This window comes from Strigops habroptila, chromosome 2 (assembly GCF_004027225.2).
Source record: "Strigops habroptila isolate Jane chromosome 2, bStrHab1.2.pri, whole genome shotgun sequence".
Lineage (NCBI taxonomy): Eukaryota > Metazoa > Chordata > Aves > Psittaciformes > Psittacidae > Strigops > Strigops habroptila.
In genome coordinates, this window is record NC_044278.2 from 62,686,728 (window position 1) to 62,699,048 (window position 12,321).

At 41.8% G+C, this 12,321-nt stretch overlaps 1 protein-coding gene across 6 annotated transcripts in view; it reads right to left on the reverse strand.

The window, feature by feature from the left end:
* Positions 1 to 12,088, reverse strand: part of CUL4A (cullin 4A) — a 39,224-nt gene extending 27,136 nt beyond the window's left edge. For all 6 annotated transcript variants that reach the window (XR_003990316.1, XR_003990315.1, XR_003990317.1 and 3 more), the window contains exons 1-6: positions 11,579 to 12,088; positions 10,790 to 10,905; positions 6,222 to 6,325; positions 3,962 to 4,031; positions 2,143 to 2,216; positions 480 to 642 (exon numbers count right to left, since the gene is read on the reverse strand). Coding sequence is in view for 3 of the 6 variants with exons in the window: in XM_030477802.1 (XP_030333662.1) it covers positions 480 to 642; positions 2,143 to 2,216; positions 3,962 to 4,031; positions 6,222 to 6,325; positions 10,790 to 10,905; positions 11,579 to 11,732 (681 nt within the window). In the remaining 3 variants the exon portion in view is untranslated. The remainder of the gene's footprint in view (positions 1 to 479; positions 643 to 2,142; positions 2,217 to 3,961; positions 4,032 to 6,221; positions 6,326 to 10,789; positions 10,906 to 11,578) is intronic.
* Positions 12,089 to 12,321: the final 233 nt, after the last annotated feature.

A 12,321-nucleotide genomic window follows, 5' to 3' on the forward strand; every position in this document is an offset into this window, starting at 1 on the left:
GAAAACCTCGGCGTTAACTTTGCATCCTATTCTGTCCTCAGCATCTCTCCTAAGTAGTTGCCAATACAGTGATTTTTTTTTTTTACAGATCCAGGATCTGGACTCCGAAAAGTGACACCTTTTTACAGTGGCAGAGGTGGTCTTTTTTTTGTTCCTACATTTAATCAGTACTAGGATTAGAAAACGAGTGATTAAGACAGACGCAATATTGCACATACTAAAAGACTTGCAAATCTATTATTTAAGAGCCTGCAGGCCACTACCTCTGCTAAGGAAAACAGGCAAAGAGGTCTCATTTAAAAACAAAGAATAAAAGATTGCACATTGATAAGATTGCCTTTTCTTTACCCAATCTAATAGCAAGATTTGGAAGCTCATTTACTGGAAGAATAAAATTATTTCTGCACAACACATGAAATAGAAAAGTCCAAACTCTGTTTCTAAACACAGCTGTTATTAGTAGAGTTTGCTGTACTCACCTGCAGATCAGACAGCATGCTCAACAAACTCCGCAGCAAACTTCTGTCCACAGCTTCACCATTTCGTTCTCGTTCGATCAGAAGGAGTATTCCATCAATAGCCTTGTTTTGAACTTGCTTGTCACTAATTACATGATTTCTAAATAACTCTAGTCCCATATCCCTGTGTGAATATTGAAAATTAATAAATCATACTGTTGATTCTTTTAAAGAATCTGTATCTCAGTTTGAGAAAAATACATATAAAATATATATAGTGTCTATATATATTATACAGAAAGAAAATGTATTAATGATGTGTATCTTTTTGACATTGTCCACTAAGAAAACTATAACAAGAATTATAACAATACCAGGCCACAGGCTACCAGACACATACACTTCAGCTGAGAACTGTGACGAGCTCCTCCGTATTTCACATAATAGACTATAATATTCTGTTTATTAAAAAAAAAAAAAAAGCTATTATAAAGTAATAAAAAATCTGAATATGTATCTTAACATAAGATTCCCTGGATCAGTCAATCTATGTGTAATGTGTAAGTTTTGTTCAAAAACATGAATTCTCTGTATGTTTAGGATGTTATGATCACCTCTATCAGATTCTTGTTTCATTCTGAGAGGATGAGGAATGGTGCCTCTATGCCATGAAGCAGCCAATTATTAAATATTGTCTTGGCCAAGGAAAACAAAGGAATCTTAGATAAAACTTGTTACCTCCAACTTCTTCTCACAAATCAGGATTTCAATAAAGTGAACTTTGCCAGTATGAGGAGAAAAAGACAGAAAGTATGAACAGACCTCTTCAATGTTTAGTAAAAGGAAGCCTAACACAAAGAGTTGTAGGAAAACTACTGCAGAGGTCAGGAAGAAAGATGTCCACAGGACATGCAATGGGTGGGAGAAGGAAGTCAGGTTCCTCAGACAGCCTGAGGAGCTCCCAAGACCACAGAAGCCAGCCAGGCAGGGAAAAGGTGCACTCTTACTTCAGTACGTCATCTACGGATTTTTTTGCTTTAGAGGTGGAGTAACAATACCAATAAATCTCAGTAAAGCCTGGGTTTGTTTGCTTGGACAATGATATAAAGCATCAGGAGGGATGCTTAAAATCTGATTGCCGAAAGATGTGGTGTGCTGAAAGTATAGCAGCATCATCTCAACGCTCTGAGCAACAGGTTTCAATTCTCAACAAGGCAGAGCTGGAAAGATGATCTGCACCTTTTCAGTGTATCTGACTTATGAAAAAACAAACAAAACCAAAAAACAAACAACAAAACAGAGCCAGGAGTTGAGTTTTGAATTTTGTCAAACCAGAAGCACCTAAAGTGTCACTGGGTCAGCTCTAAGACACAGAAGCAGCAGCCTGAGGAGGTTCCCCACACAGCCAGCCTCACCCAGGCTGCAAGAACAACAGCTATATATATGCCTTAACTTTTAAGCATACATTCACAGACCTTTTTCTTCTTTTACCCTCACTTTACAATGGATATTCCTGGGGAAGGAGGAAATGACACATGCATACGCTGACATGTGTATATCCACAAATTACACAAAATTTTAGACTTATTACACAGATCAAATGTGAAAGTTATTTTTAACTTTTGCAGATATAATAGCATGTTCAAACTCTCAAGATTCAAGGAATACTTACATGGATACCTACCATATAGAAGGAAGCATTGAATTCTGAAGTACGTATGTACGATCCAAAAATAAGAAAATGCTTCTGATCATGATCTGAAATTAGATAAAGACAACATTTTTCTCTTCACCATTATGTGGTATGTTAATTTATAAACCCACTTCTGAAAAACTAGATCACATAGACATGCACCTTAATTAATGCTGTATGTACTTTCAACTTTTATGGTGATTTGTACAGCCACCGGTCTGTAATTTGTTGATACTAACATTATTACCATGTGGGGTTGCCAAGTACATCTAAGACAGTTTTCAAATTCATAACCATTAACTAAATAGTTTTATTAGCCTGTTGAGTTTTACTGCTGCTGAGGTAGAGAAGCCATTCAACCAGTGCCACCAAGACATTCAGTAAACACCCTGAAGTAGCATCCTGCCATGGTTTTTGCTTAAAAAAAAAAAAAAGTTTCCAAAATCAAAGTTAGCTGCCAAAATTCATGAGAAAAACTGAGACACATTAAATCTAACTGGGTAAAGAAGGTATAAAAAATAATATATTCTCTTTTCTTTTAAATTAAAGAAGTTGGAGAAGGAGATGGGGTTTTACCCTATTACTCTTCCACATTCAAAATCCATTTTTAACTTTGCTCATAAAAAGGCTGCCCAGCTTTCCGTTTAGCGTTAGCATAACTCAAGGTGTCAGTAACTAACTCACCCCTAGGCCAGCTAGAGAGATTTCAATCCCAGCTGTCCACCTACTCCTACCCTAAAAGATTTCATTGCTTCTGAAGCAATTCTCAAGCTGATAGAGTTTCTGCCAAGCATATTAAAGTAAAACAGCTGTGAGGCTGATTTTTTTTTCTTAAATAGCACAAGTGCTAACCCAGCACAGGGGCAAGGAAGCCACTTGCTACAAGTTGTGACTTTGAGGAGAAAAAAAAGTGCTCAAAAGTAATTAAAGTGAACAGAGTTCATAGTAAAAGCCTTTTTATAAAAACTCAGGTCCAATTTAATTACATTTTAAAGGCAATAAACTTCAACTCTATTTTCATCAGACCGTTGAATTTGTTTTGAATAGTTTCCATAACGCTTTCCATTTTTATTTCAGATAAAAATCACATACCTTTGCCCATCCCCCACAGGGGAGGAGAGAGGGGTGGATTCAAGGAATGAAAATAGAAATTCAAACATTTGAGGCATCTGTAGCCAACGCTAAGTGACAATGCAATGAAAACTCACTGTAAAATGCTGGTTTACAATTATAATGATGCATTCTTAAAGGGCAAATTCACACAGACTGTCTTTGAGAGAGGATTTTTCTTCAGTAACATATTCCATTGTGGAGGTAAAGGACAAGAAGGGCAGAAAGAAAGAGATTCAGTTCTTTAATCTTCCTGTTTCTTAGCCCTATAGTCAGGATAATCATCTCTGCTTTGAAAAAAACCAACCCAAACCCACAAGAAAGTCACAAATGAACCTAGCTCTTGGAGCTAACTATAAGCAAAGATTATGTATTCTCCAATTAATTAAAGTCACAGACAGCAAACAATTTCAGCATAGCCTTGTTAGTTTTTGTTTCCACCCATAGAAAGCAGGTGTCAATATATTTCTGAGTGATATTCCAACTTCATATGAAACCTATGAAAGCCTGAGTTTAACACAACAGAACATAAGTTTTCAACAACAAAACCACCCCCAGCTAGCAAACGAGAAAGTGAAAAGCAATGCTGAATCTTGGAGGAGGAGGTGCAACACAGTCCCAAGTTAAAACCATGACAAACTCCTTTTTGCCAGATTTCACACCTCAAGTATATGTATTCTGAAAAAAACATTCAACTTACCATTTGTCTGCAATGATCTTGCCAGCATTTATTTATCTTCTTTAAAAATAAAAGACTATCCAGAGAATCTGTACAGCACATATTAAGGAAAAGTAAGCTTGCTGGCATCTTTTGAGGCCAGATTCTGGAGAAGATCTTTGCCAGCCACTTAGCAAAGCTGCTCCTTGGGTATCCCATCCCGATGTTACTGTGACTGCCCCAGAATATACTGTTAATTGCAGAGTTTTTGCCCAGCAGAGGGGCTGGCAGTTCTCCAAAAGGCCTCCCTATGTTTTCAGGGAATAGCACTCACTGCTCTTCAGTAATACCATCTAGTGGCTGTACTGTATAACTCTGATATAGATTTAAACAATAAATCCCACCAGTGTCAAAAACAACCTTGTCACCAACTGAGGTGAGAGGAATGGAAAAGTTTGTTTTGTTTGTTTAATGAGTTCACACTGCACACAACTGGAGTGACCCTAATCTCTTAAAAGCAGTTACAGTTTCAAATAATCCTCAACAAGTCCAAATACTGCTCTTTTCATATATTTCAACAGGTCTCCCTAACTATACAGTTTTCTTCATTACACAACTGTAATTTATGAACAACAGAAAGTAAGTCCAAATGTGTGCCTCCCTTTCCTGCACAGTATCATCTCAAACGCCCTCTGGTCTAATCTGACTAATCTAATCTCATATCCTTGGGATATAAAGTGTAAAATAAAATTCTCAACTCTCAAAACCACCAGATCTGTGAGAGGGCGGGGAAGAAGACAAGTTTTAAAACACCAGTTTCAACACATCTCTTCAGAAGTCTGAAAGTCTTCAGTCACATCTGAAGTCTGAAAAGCAAGAATTCAGAAAGAGGTTGACTGTACACTGCTTTAAAGCAGACTGTGAGGTATGGTTTTTAGATATTAGTTATGTTTAAAACACTGCTGTACTAACACACTTTTTAGTTAGTTGTCATTTTAAACGCATCAAAGTAAACCTAATGAAAAAAATCAGCTGCTATATAAGAGGTGAATTCACAGTGTTGATTTATGCTCTGTGAATAAGAAACCTATGTTTCTTTCTATGTGATGTAGAAGCCAGACTGCTTAACTGGGACTCAAAAGAAAAAACAAAAAACCAACCACCAAAACACATAACCCAAAACCATGTTGGGATTTAGCTAGTTAACAGGGGAAAGAAGAAAAATATTATCCTCTTTATGACTGTAGGCACCTACCTGCGGAACTCAGTAAACTGAGAAACTGAGAGTCACAATCCAAAGCACATTTAAAGCATTCACCTGGAAAGAAGGTTCTTTCTGGGCTCCAGTCCCTTGCTGCTTTCTATTTCAACCTATCCTTTTCTGCTAATAAAACACATATAGAGACCCAGGAAACACTGCTAGCACACAAAGTACTGTAGTATCTGTTCAGTATGGCACTTTCCAGCACCTGCTTCCTAAGACACTCTCCAGGAATGTGGGGACAGCCATGTGTGTGAAGACTCTATTTATCTACTGCCTGAGCAAAGTGCAACCCCTAGGCTGTTACACAAAAGCCTACCATTCCATGAAGTACAGTCTCAGCATGCAGAGCACACAGCATTTAGAAAATAGGGCTGGCTGCACTTTGGTGTCCAGAGATCTACAGGCACTTCTATGACCGCTTCAGACATAGCAAAAGCCCAACAGTGTAACTTCACAAAACTATGGAGAGATTTACCATAAAACTTAATGTTTCTGTGTCCCAAGGCAGCCAAGTGATCTCGTGAACTTAGAGGTCTCTCCCAAGAACCTCTCAAAGTACACATAAGATAGCTAAAGGGCTTCTTGAATAACTCTGACACACATCACTGCTGATTAGTAGTTATTGGTCGAACTTTATGTTTGAGTAGTATTTTACAGAAGACACTGCTGTTACAAATTACTGTGGTGGGGTTTTTTTTAAGCTATTGCTACTGTAAGCATCTCCTCTACTCACCTCCCATAGAATCCATACCTGCTGTGCTATTGAAATTTTCTAGATTAGGTGTAAAATTTGCATTCCTATTAAAATGTCAAGTAATTTGTTATTAGAATGTTACTTTTTGGTATACAAAAATTATTCACCCAGATGACAACTTAGTCATATTTCACTTACATATTTGATCTGCAAATATGTAAGTGGTCAAAAAACCTCTTTAACACATTGGTAATTACAGGTGTAATTTCTACAAAGTGTTGCTTTAAAAAAATAATGATTTAAACTAACCATTCTAATAATTTCTGTGCATAAGAAAAGGATATTCTCTAAATTGAAAGATTTGTGCTTTCACATGATCTTCACAGACTTGTCGCAGCTGTTTGTACAGTGTAGCAGAGACTTTGTAAGAACAGAGATTTTCAACAGCCTAAAAACCAAAAAAAGATTATGAATGAGACAGAAAAAACCCACAACTGAAACTTCTGTGTATATGTGTAATCAAGGCCAACAACAAAGAGAAAAAATACCAGTGTTATCTGCCCAAGCTGCAAACAAAAACAAAACATCAAAACGGAATTAAGACTTCATGATTCTCCTTTCTGATTTTGGTCCCTTCTTAAACTGCTACATTTCGTGTACAAACAAGTTCCACCGTCACCATCTGGGTCATATTTCAGATGTGCTGTTAAACATTACTAGAGCTACCCCCCCCCCCCCCCAGTACTGCTCAGCAGCACAACTCTTCCTGTAGGTCCACTTTGTGCATCCTCCAGCACACACACACTTTTTTTTTTTAAAAACACATTCATACCAAATATTTTCATTTCTTAATAACTTTAAGGTAGACATTTCAACCACTTGCTTTAAGCGGTAAATGAATACAGCTGTTTTCCTGTAATTTTATTAACTTATTTATTTCTGAATATTTCCACTGATTCACACACTTATGCTAACGTACATAAACCAAGGGGGAAAAAAACAACCCACAGACACACACACAAAAAACCCCAAACCAACAAACCCAACAGAACACCCACATTAACTATTAAAAACCATTAAATAAAGACTTCACTTGATTTATTAGGACCTTCTGGGATTTAGTTGAGTATTAATGCACAGTTGAATAAAAAGACTGATTCTGCCCAAACCCAAACATTCTTGTGGCCACTACATTAATGTAAATTGAGTTGTTATGCAGCTGACCTAGACTACAGTGAGACAGCTCTGGCCGTCTCTAGAACACTGCTGTTCAGCTATTCAGTAATTCAGTGTCTTACACTAACATTTTTTTCCTCACAAGAAACTCAATGAGAATGCCAAAGAGAATATGTAGCCTTGCTTGATACCACTGCCTATATTTAGACTTTGTTCCAGGCATACTTTATTTTAACTTGTGTGCTGTATTTCAATAAATTATTTTATTAATAGACCACAGCATCTGAAATGAATCACAAAGAAGACAGCCAAATGTTCTGTGAGAACTTGTAAAGTTTACAGTAAGAATTTTTGGCCATTCAGTGCTTCATACAAAATTATCCAAAGGAACTGGACATGATTTTCAGAACTAAAAATCCATCTGTCTTTTCCTTCAACTTTACCTCAACTGCCTTTATGCTATGAGGTGATACTGCAGAGAATACTGCCCAAGATTTAAAGCACTATTTCACCCAGGCAACGAAAACTGACCCAAGAATGTTTTCCTTTGCTCCAGAGGATTTATAGTGTCACATTTTGTTGGCAAATTTTCTGATAGGATCAATGAACTTGGACAAAGTTTCAGTATTTTCCATGCTGGGCCTTTACTCAGTTTTCCCCAGATTTTAGCTATTTTGGTGTCTTATTTCTTTGTAGTATGAAACATTATGGTGTCTAATGCCAGCATATAACTCTTTGTCAAAGCATTAGTAAACGTTCTACACTCTCAGTTTAAGATCACCCAAGCACATGGGCTAGCAAGTGCCCAGGCCGAGATGAGACATGAGGGGGAAAGCAGGGCTGCATCTTTGGGCGACAGTGCTGGGTTAAAGTGTATTTCAAACTGCAGCCATACCACCTCAGTGTTGTCTCTACTAGCTGTTTCTGCTTTTTTTGATGGGGGGGTTGGGTGAGCATGAAATCCAGTAATTTAATCCTTCTTCACCTTTTGCTTCATTCAGAGGTTTTGCTGCCTCTCTTTCTGAAAAATATTGATTTGACTTCTATTCATCTTGCACACAACTAGTTTGGGAAAAACAAGCCACAGCAATTATTACATCTACAACACTTTTAGACCCTTGACCTACACAAATCTGGTTAAAGTTCTGTTTCAAATCAACCTCTGTTTTGAGCAGAGTCTTCTGTTTTAACATTCGGCATGCAGATCATTGCTACTTCTTCTATTATCTCCTCTATAGGCTCTAACATCCCATGGGAGTAATTCGAACCTAGCTGATGTCATTTTATTTAAATGCACATCAACTATGACTTCCTCAATTTTGATACAATATTAAAGAAAGCAAACAAACAAAACAATCACACAGTGCCAGTTTTTCATCGGGTCTTAAAGCAGGTAAGTAAAACAACATCCGCAACAAACTATTCACACATAATCATTTTGCAGATAGTTTGTTACATTTCCTAAGGCACAGCCCTTCCTATCCATCCATCTAAATAAAGTCTGGTTAGGACTCTTGTAACTTTCTTTCCTTCGCTACTACACCCTCCTACTCTATGTCCTCCAGAAGGGCAGCTCTGCCCCATTTCAGGTTATTTAAAACCTTGCTGCAAAGGGAATTTTCTTTTTCCATTATTTTTATCACTCACTCCTCACTCAGCAAGTCTTTGCACTGCCCCACTTTCTCTATCCCATAAAGTGTAAGCTACCTCTATCCAAATCTGTGCAATCTACCACCAATCCCAGATATCATTTCTATTTTAGTCGCAAAAAATTGGCTGCCACCCTCCCACTGCTCACTAACTATGTCTGCCAAGCACCTTCATGCCTGATCCCATGCTCCCTCTAATGCCTGGAAAAGAGTATCCTTCGGGCTTCACACAAAGCCTTGTCATTGTTCTTCAGTTTTTCTTCAGCCACTGTGCCAAATTAAATAAATAAATCAGAAAGTTCACAGGCAGGCTGGTACACCAGCCCGCTCTGCTCACCACACTGAACTCTAGAAGGCCTCTCACTTCCTCCCATAATGTCAGATAAAGACTGATTGTAAGAACTGATGCACACAGAAATTTTCCCCTGTGGATGACTCGGTGCTCACCAACACAGAGTTAAAACGATCTGTAAGCACAGATCAGGTTTCTGACGGATGCTGAACTTCATCTTTTATTCCTTTGGCAGGAGAGCAAGTACCTACCTATGCACAGCCACAAGGACCACCCCCACCATCCCCCCACTGTGCAGAAATCTTGCTGATCTGCACCACTGCCTTGCAGATCATTGGACTGGCCTTGTGCAGTCTGTATAAATATGCAGGCAAATAGAAAAAGCAAGAAGCACAGTTCTCCCTTCATAGTTTATCTGAAATCTCACTCCTCCTCTTCTGCCAAAACTCAAGTCTGTACCCTGGTGATTTCATGGCCATATTACTATAATCTCATTTCTGAGCCTCTGAAAACAAGTTAGGTAACGCTCAAAGCATCTGTGGTGGTTTGGGTTTTATTCTTTAGATAGGCATGAAAAAGCAGGATTTTTTCACATGCTGAATTTAAAACCATAAAATGTATTATGTAATTCAAATTCTGCAACCTGCAAATGTTAATAGATGAATACATCAGTCAAGTTAGCTATTTAAAGGAAATAGAATACTACAATTTTGGTGTCAATATGCTTTTACATAATCAGCCATTTCAGACCCATATGTTATATACCCTAACTAATGACAGAGACAAGTATACTCAGCTCTCTGATTCATCCTGATTTTCTTGACCATAGACCCAATATGGAATTCTGGATTTCTGGTCCCTCACAGTATGCACTTTGCAGACAATATCAAAACTACCTCAAATGAACATTTAGACAATTTTAGGTGAGCATAATAATGTCAAAAGTCCTGATCTGCCAATGACATCCACATCTGCAGATCAAACACCTGCACCCACAGAAAACTCATAACTAACCTAAGCTATGCAGTACAACTTAGCGCATCAGCAACTTTTTATATGATCACTGTAGAAATTACTACTTCAGTTAAATACCTCAGAGTATTAACAGTAATACAGAATGAAGACACATATAAATGAGGAGAGTAGGAAAAAATGGCTCGTAAGTATTTTTCTCTCTCCCTCCTCAGCCCCTGCTTCAGCAATCCAGATATTCCAGAAATAGTTTTTCACCATTTGAGTAAAAAAATTAAGAGCCTGATTGTTATGAAAACGTAAAGGTAATCTGAAACTTAGGTAAACTGACAGTTTGTTGCCTGCTCAATCAAGATTCTTTTTAAATTCCCCAAAGGGGATTGTTGCTGAAGTCTAACTGTTATTATCTAATAATAACAAATATTTCAACATTACTATTCACAAGAGACCACGGCATGTACAAAAGAGAAGTTATAAAATATGTATCTGCATAACCCAGTGAGAATAATACCCCATTTGCAGCATCTGGAGTAGGCACTGTATTGGAGAGACCAAGACCTAAATCTCAGCCCTGCCCAGGCACAGCTTTTCATGTCTCCCAGCATAAACTGCTTTTTCATGGGCCCAGATCCTAGTAGCTCTCCAAGGAACTGATATATAAAACCACAAACTAACTAGAAACTAGAAACACTAGAGTGTGGTGTGAACAGTTCAGAAAATATAATCAGCTTTTAACAAATCAAAATGCATTATGTTAAAAGCTCTGTGAAAATCCCAAAGCAGTTATTTTTCCTTCTGTTCCAAAACCCCCTATGCTCCTTACCTGGTAAAGCTCTTCAAGGTTGTATTTAATAGAAATGCTACTCTGTATGGCTCCCACCGCTTCATGAAGTTTTTGCCAGGTGTCCTGAGTATAATTATCTGGTAATTTGGGTCTTTCTGTGAAGGGAGATACAGGTAGTTGAAAACTAGCCGCCCCAATGGGACTCTAGCAATCTACCTCACCCTGCTTCACTCAGCTCTGCCAAGCCATGTTGTGCTTGACAAGCCTGGCACAAGGAGAGGCTTGCTAACTCCACCCAAGGCGACGAAACCTTTGCACGATGCCGCTGACCCTGCAGCCGGCGGCCCGGCACACGCCGGGGAGCGCGGACCCTGCCCAGCAAGAGCAGAGCAGAGCAGAGCCGAGCTGGCACCCGCCGCGCGGCTGTTGCGTTTTACCCCCATGTCACTTTCAGCGAGGTAACCCTCGCCTGGCTTTAATTAGTTTTGACACTAAGGTGGCTTTTCTGACCGCTTCCCACAGTCGCCGCTGCCCCCACGCACGGAGCCCCACGCGTGTCCCCGTAAGCCCTTAAACCGAGATGGTGACGGGAGCGGGGCGAGTTATCAGCGCGGCGGCAGCAGCCTCCCCTCGCCCAGATAAGGCGGCGGGGCGGGTGACAGCAGCGGGGCCCCCCTGCCACCGGCCCTGTTCGGCCCTATTCGGCCGGTGGCTGCCTGCCGCGGGGAAAGGAGGGGAGCGGCAGCGGCCCGGCCCGCGGTAAACAAAGGTCGGTGCGGGGCCGGGCGCACCTGCCGGGGCTGCGGGCCCGGCCTGCCCCGTACCCACCTCTGAAGTTCTTGATCACGAGTTTCTTGGAGGAGGCGGTCGCACCTCCCCCCCCTCCTCCCCCGGCGCGGGTGGCGGCGGCCAGCGAGGCGGGCTTGGTAAGCCCGTTGGTGTGCCCCACTAAGTGCGGCTTCTTCTGGGGCTCGTCCGCCATCTCCGCCCCGGGCGCCGTGTCCGGCCGGGGCAAGGCGCTGGGCTGGGCCGCCTGGTCCCCGCCTCCGCTCCCCTCCTCCTCCTCCGCCGCCGCCGCCACCGCCACCACCCAGCCGCCCTCCCCCACCGCTCGGCTGCCCGCGGGTGGCTGCCAAGTGCTGCCGGGCCGGGAGTCACCGGCAGCCGCCCGCCTCCACCCGCCCCGGGGCGCCCCGCTCGCCGTTCGCGCCGCCCAGCACGGGTGCGGGTCCGGGTCCGGGTCTGCGTCCGGCTCCGGGCCCACCACGGCGCTCGAGCGTGCGGGCAGCGCCAGCCCCGCTCACAAGATGGCTCCCGCGCCCGCCGCTGGCCGGGGCAGCCCCCCGCGGGGCCAAGCGGGCGACAGGGGCTCTTCGACATTGCCCGCGGCCCCTCGGTTCCCCTCGCTCCGCCTGGCTGTTTGTTGGCGCCCGGCGCGAAGCCAAGGGGCGACCGGAGCAGGCGCCGAGGAGCAGCCGCGTCCCCCACCAGCGCCGAGAGGCCCCCGCGGCGTTGCGGCCACCGGCACAGCCGGGGCTCACGCGTGCCGGAGCGCAGCCCGCCAGAGCGTC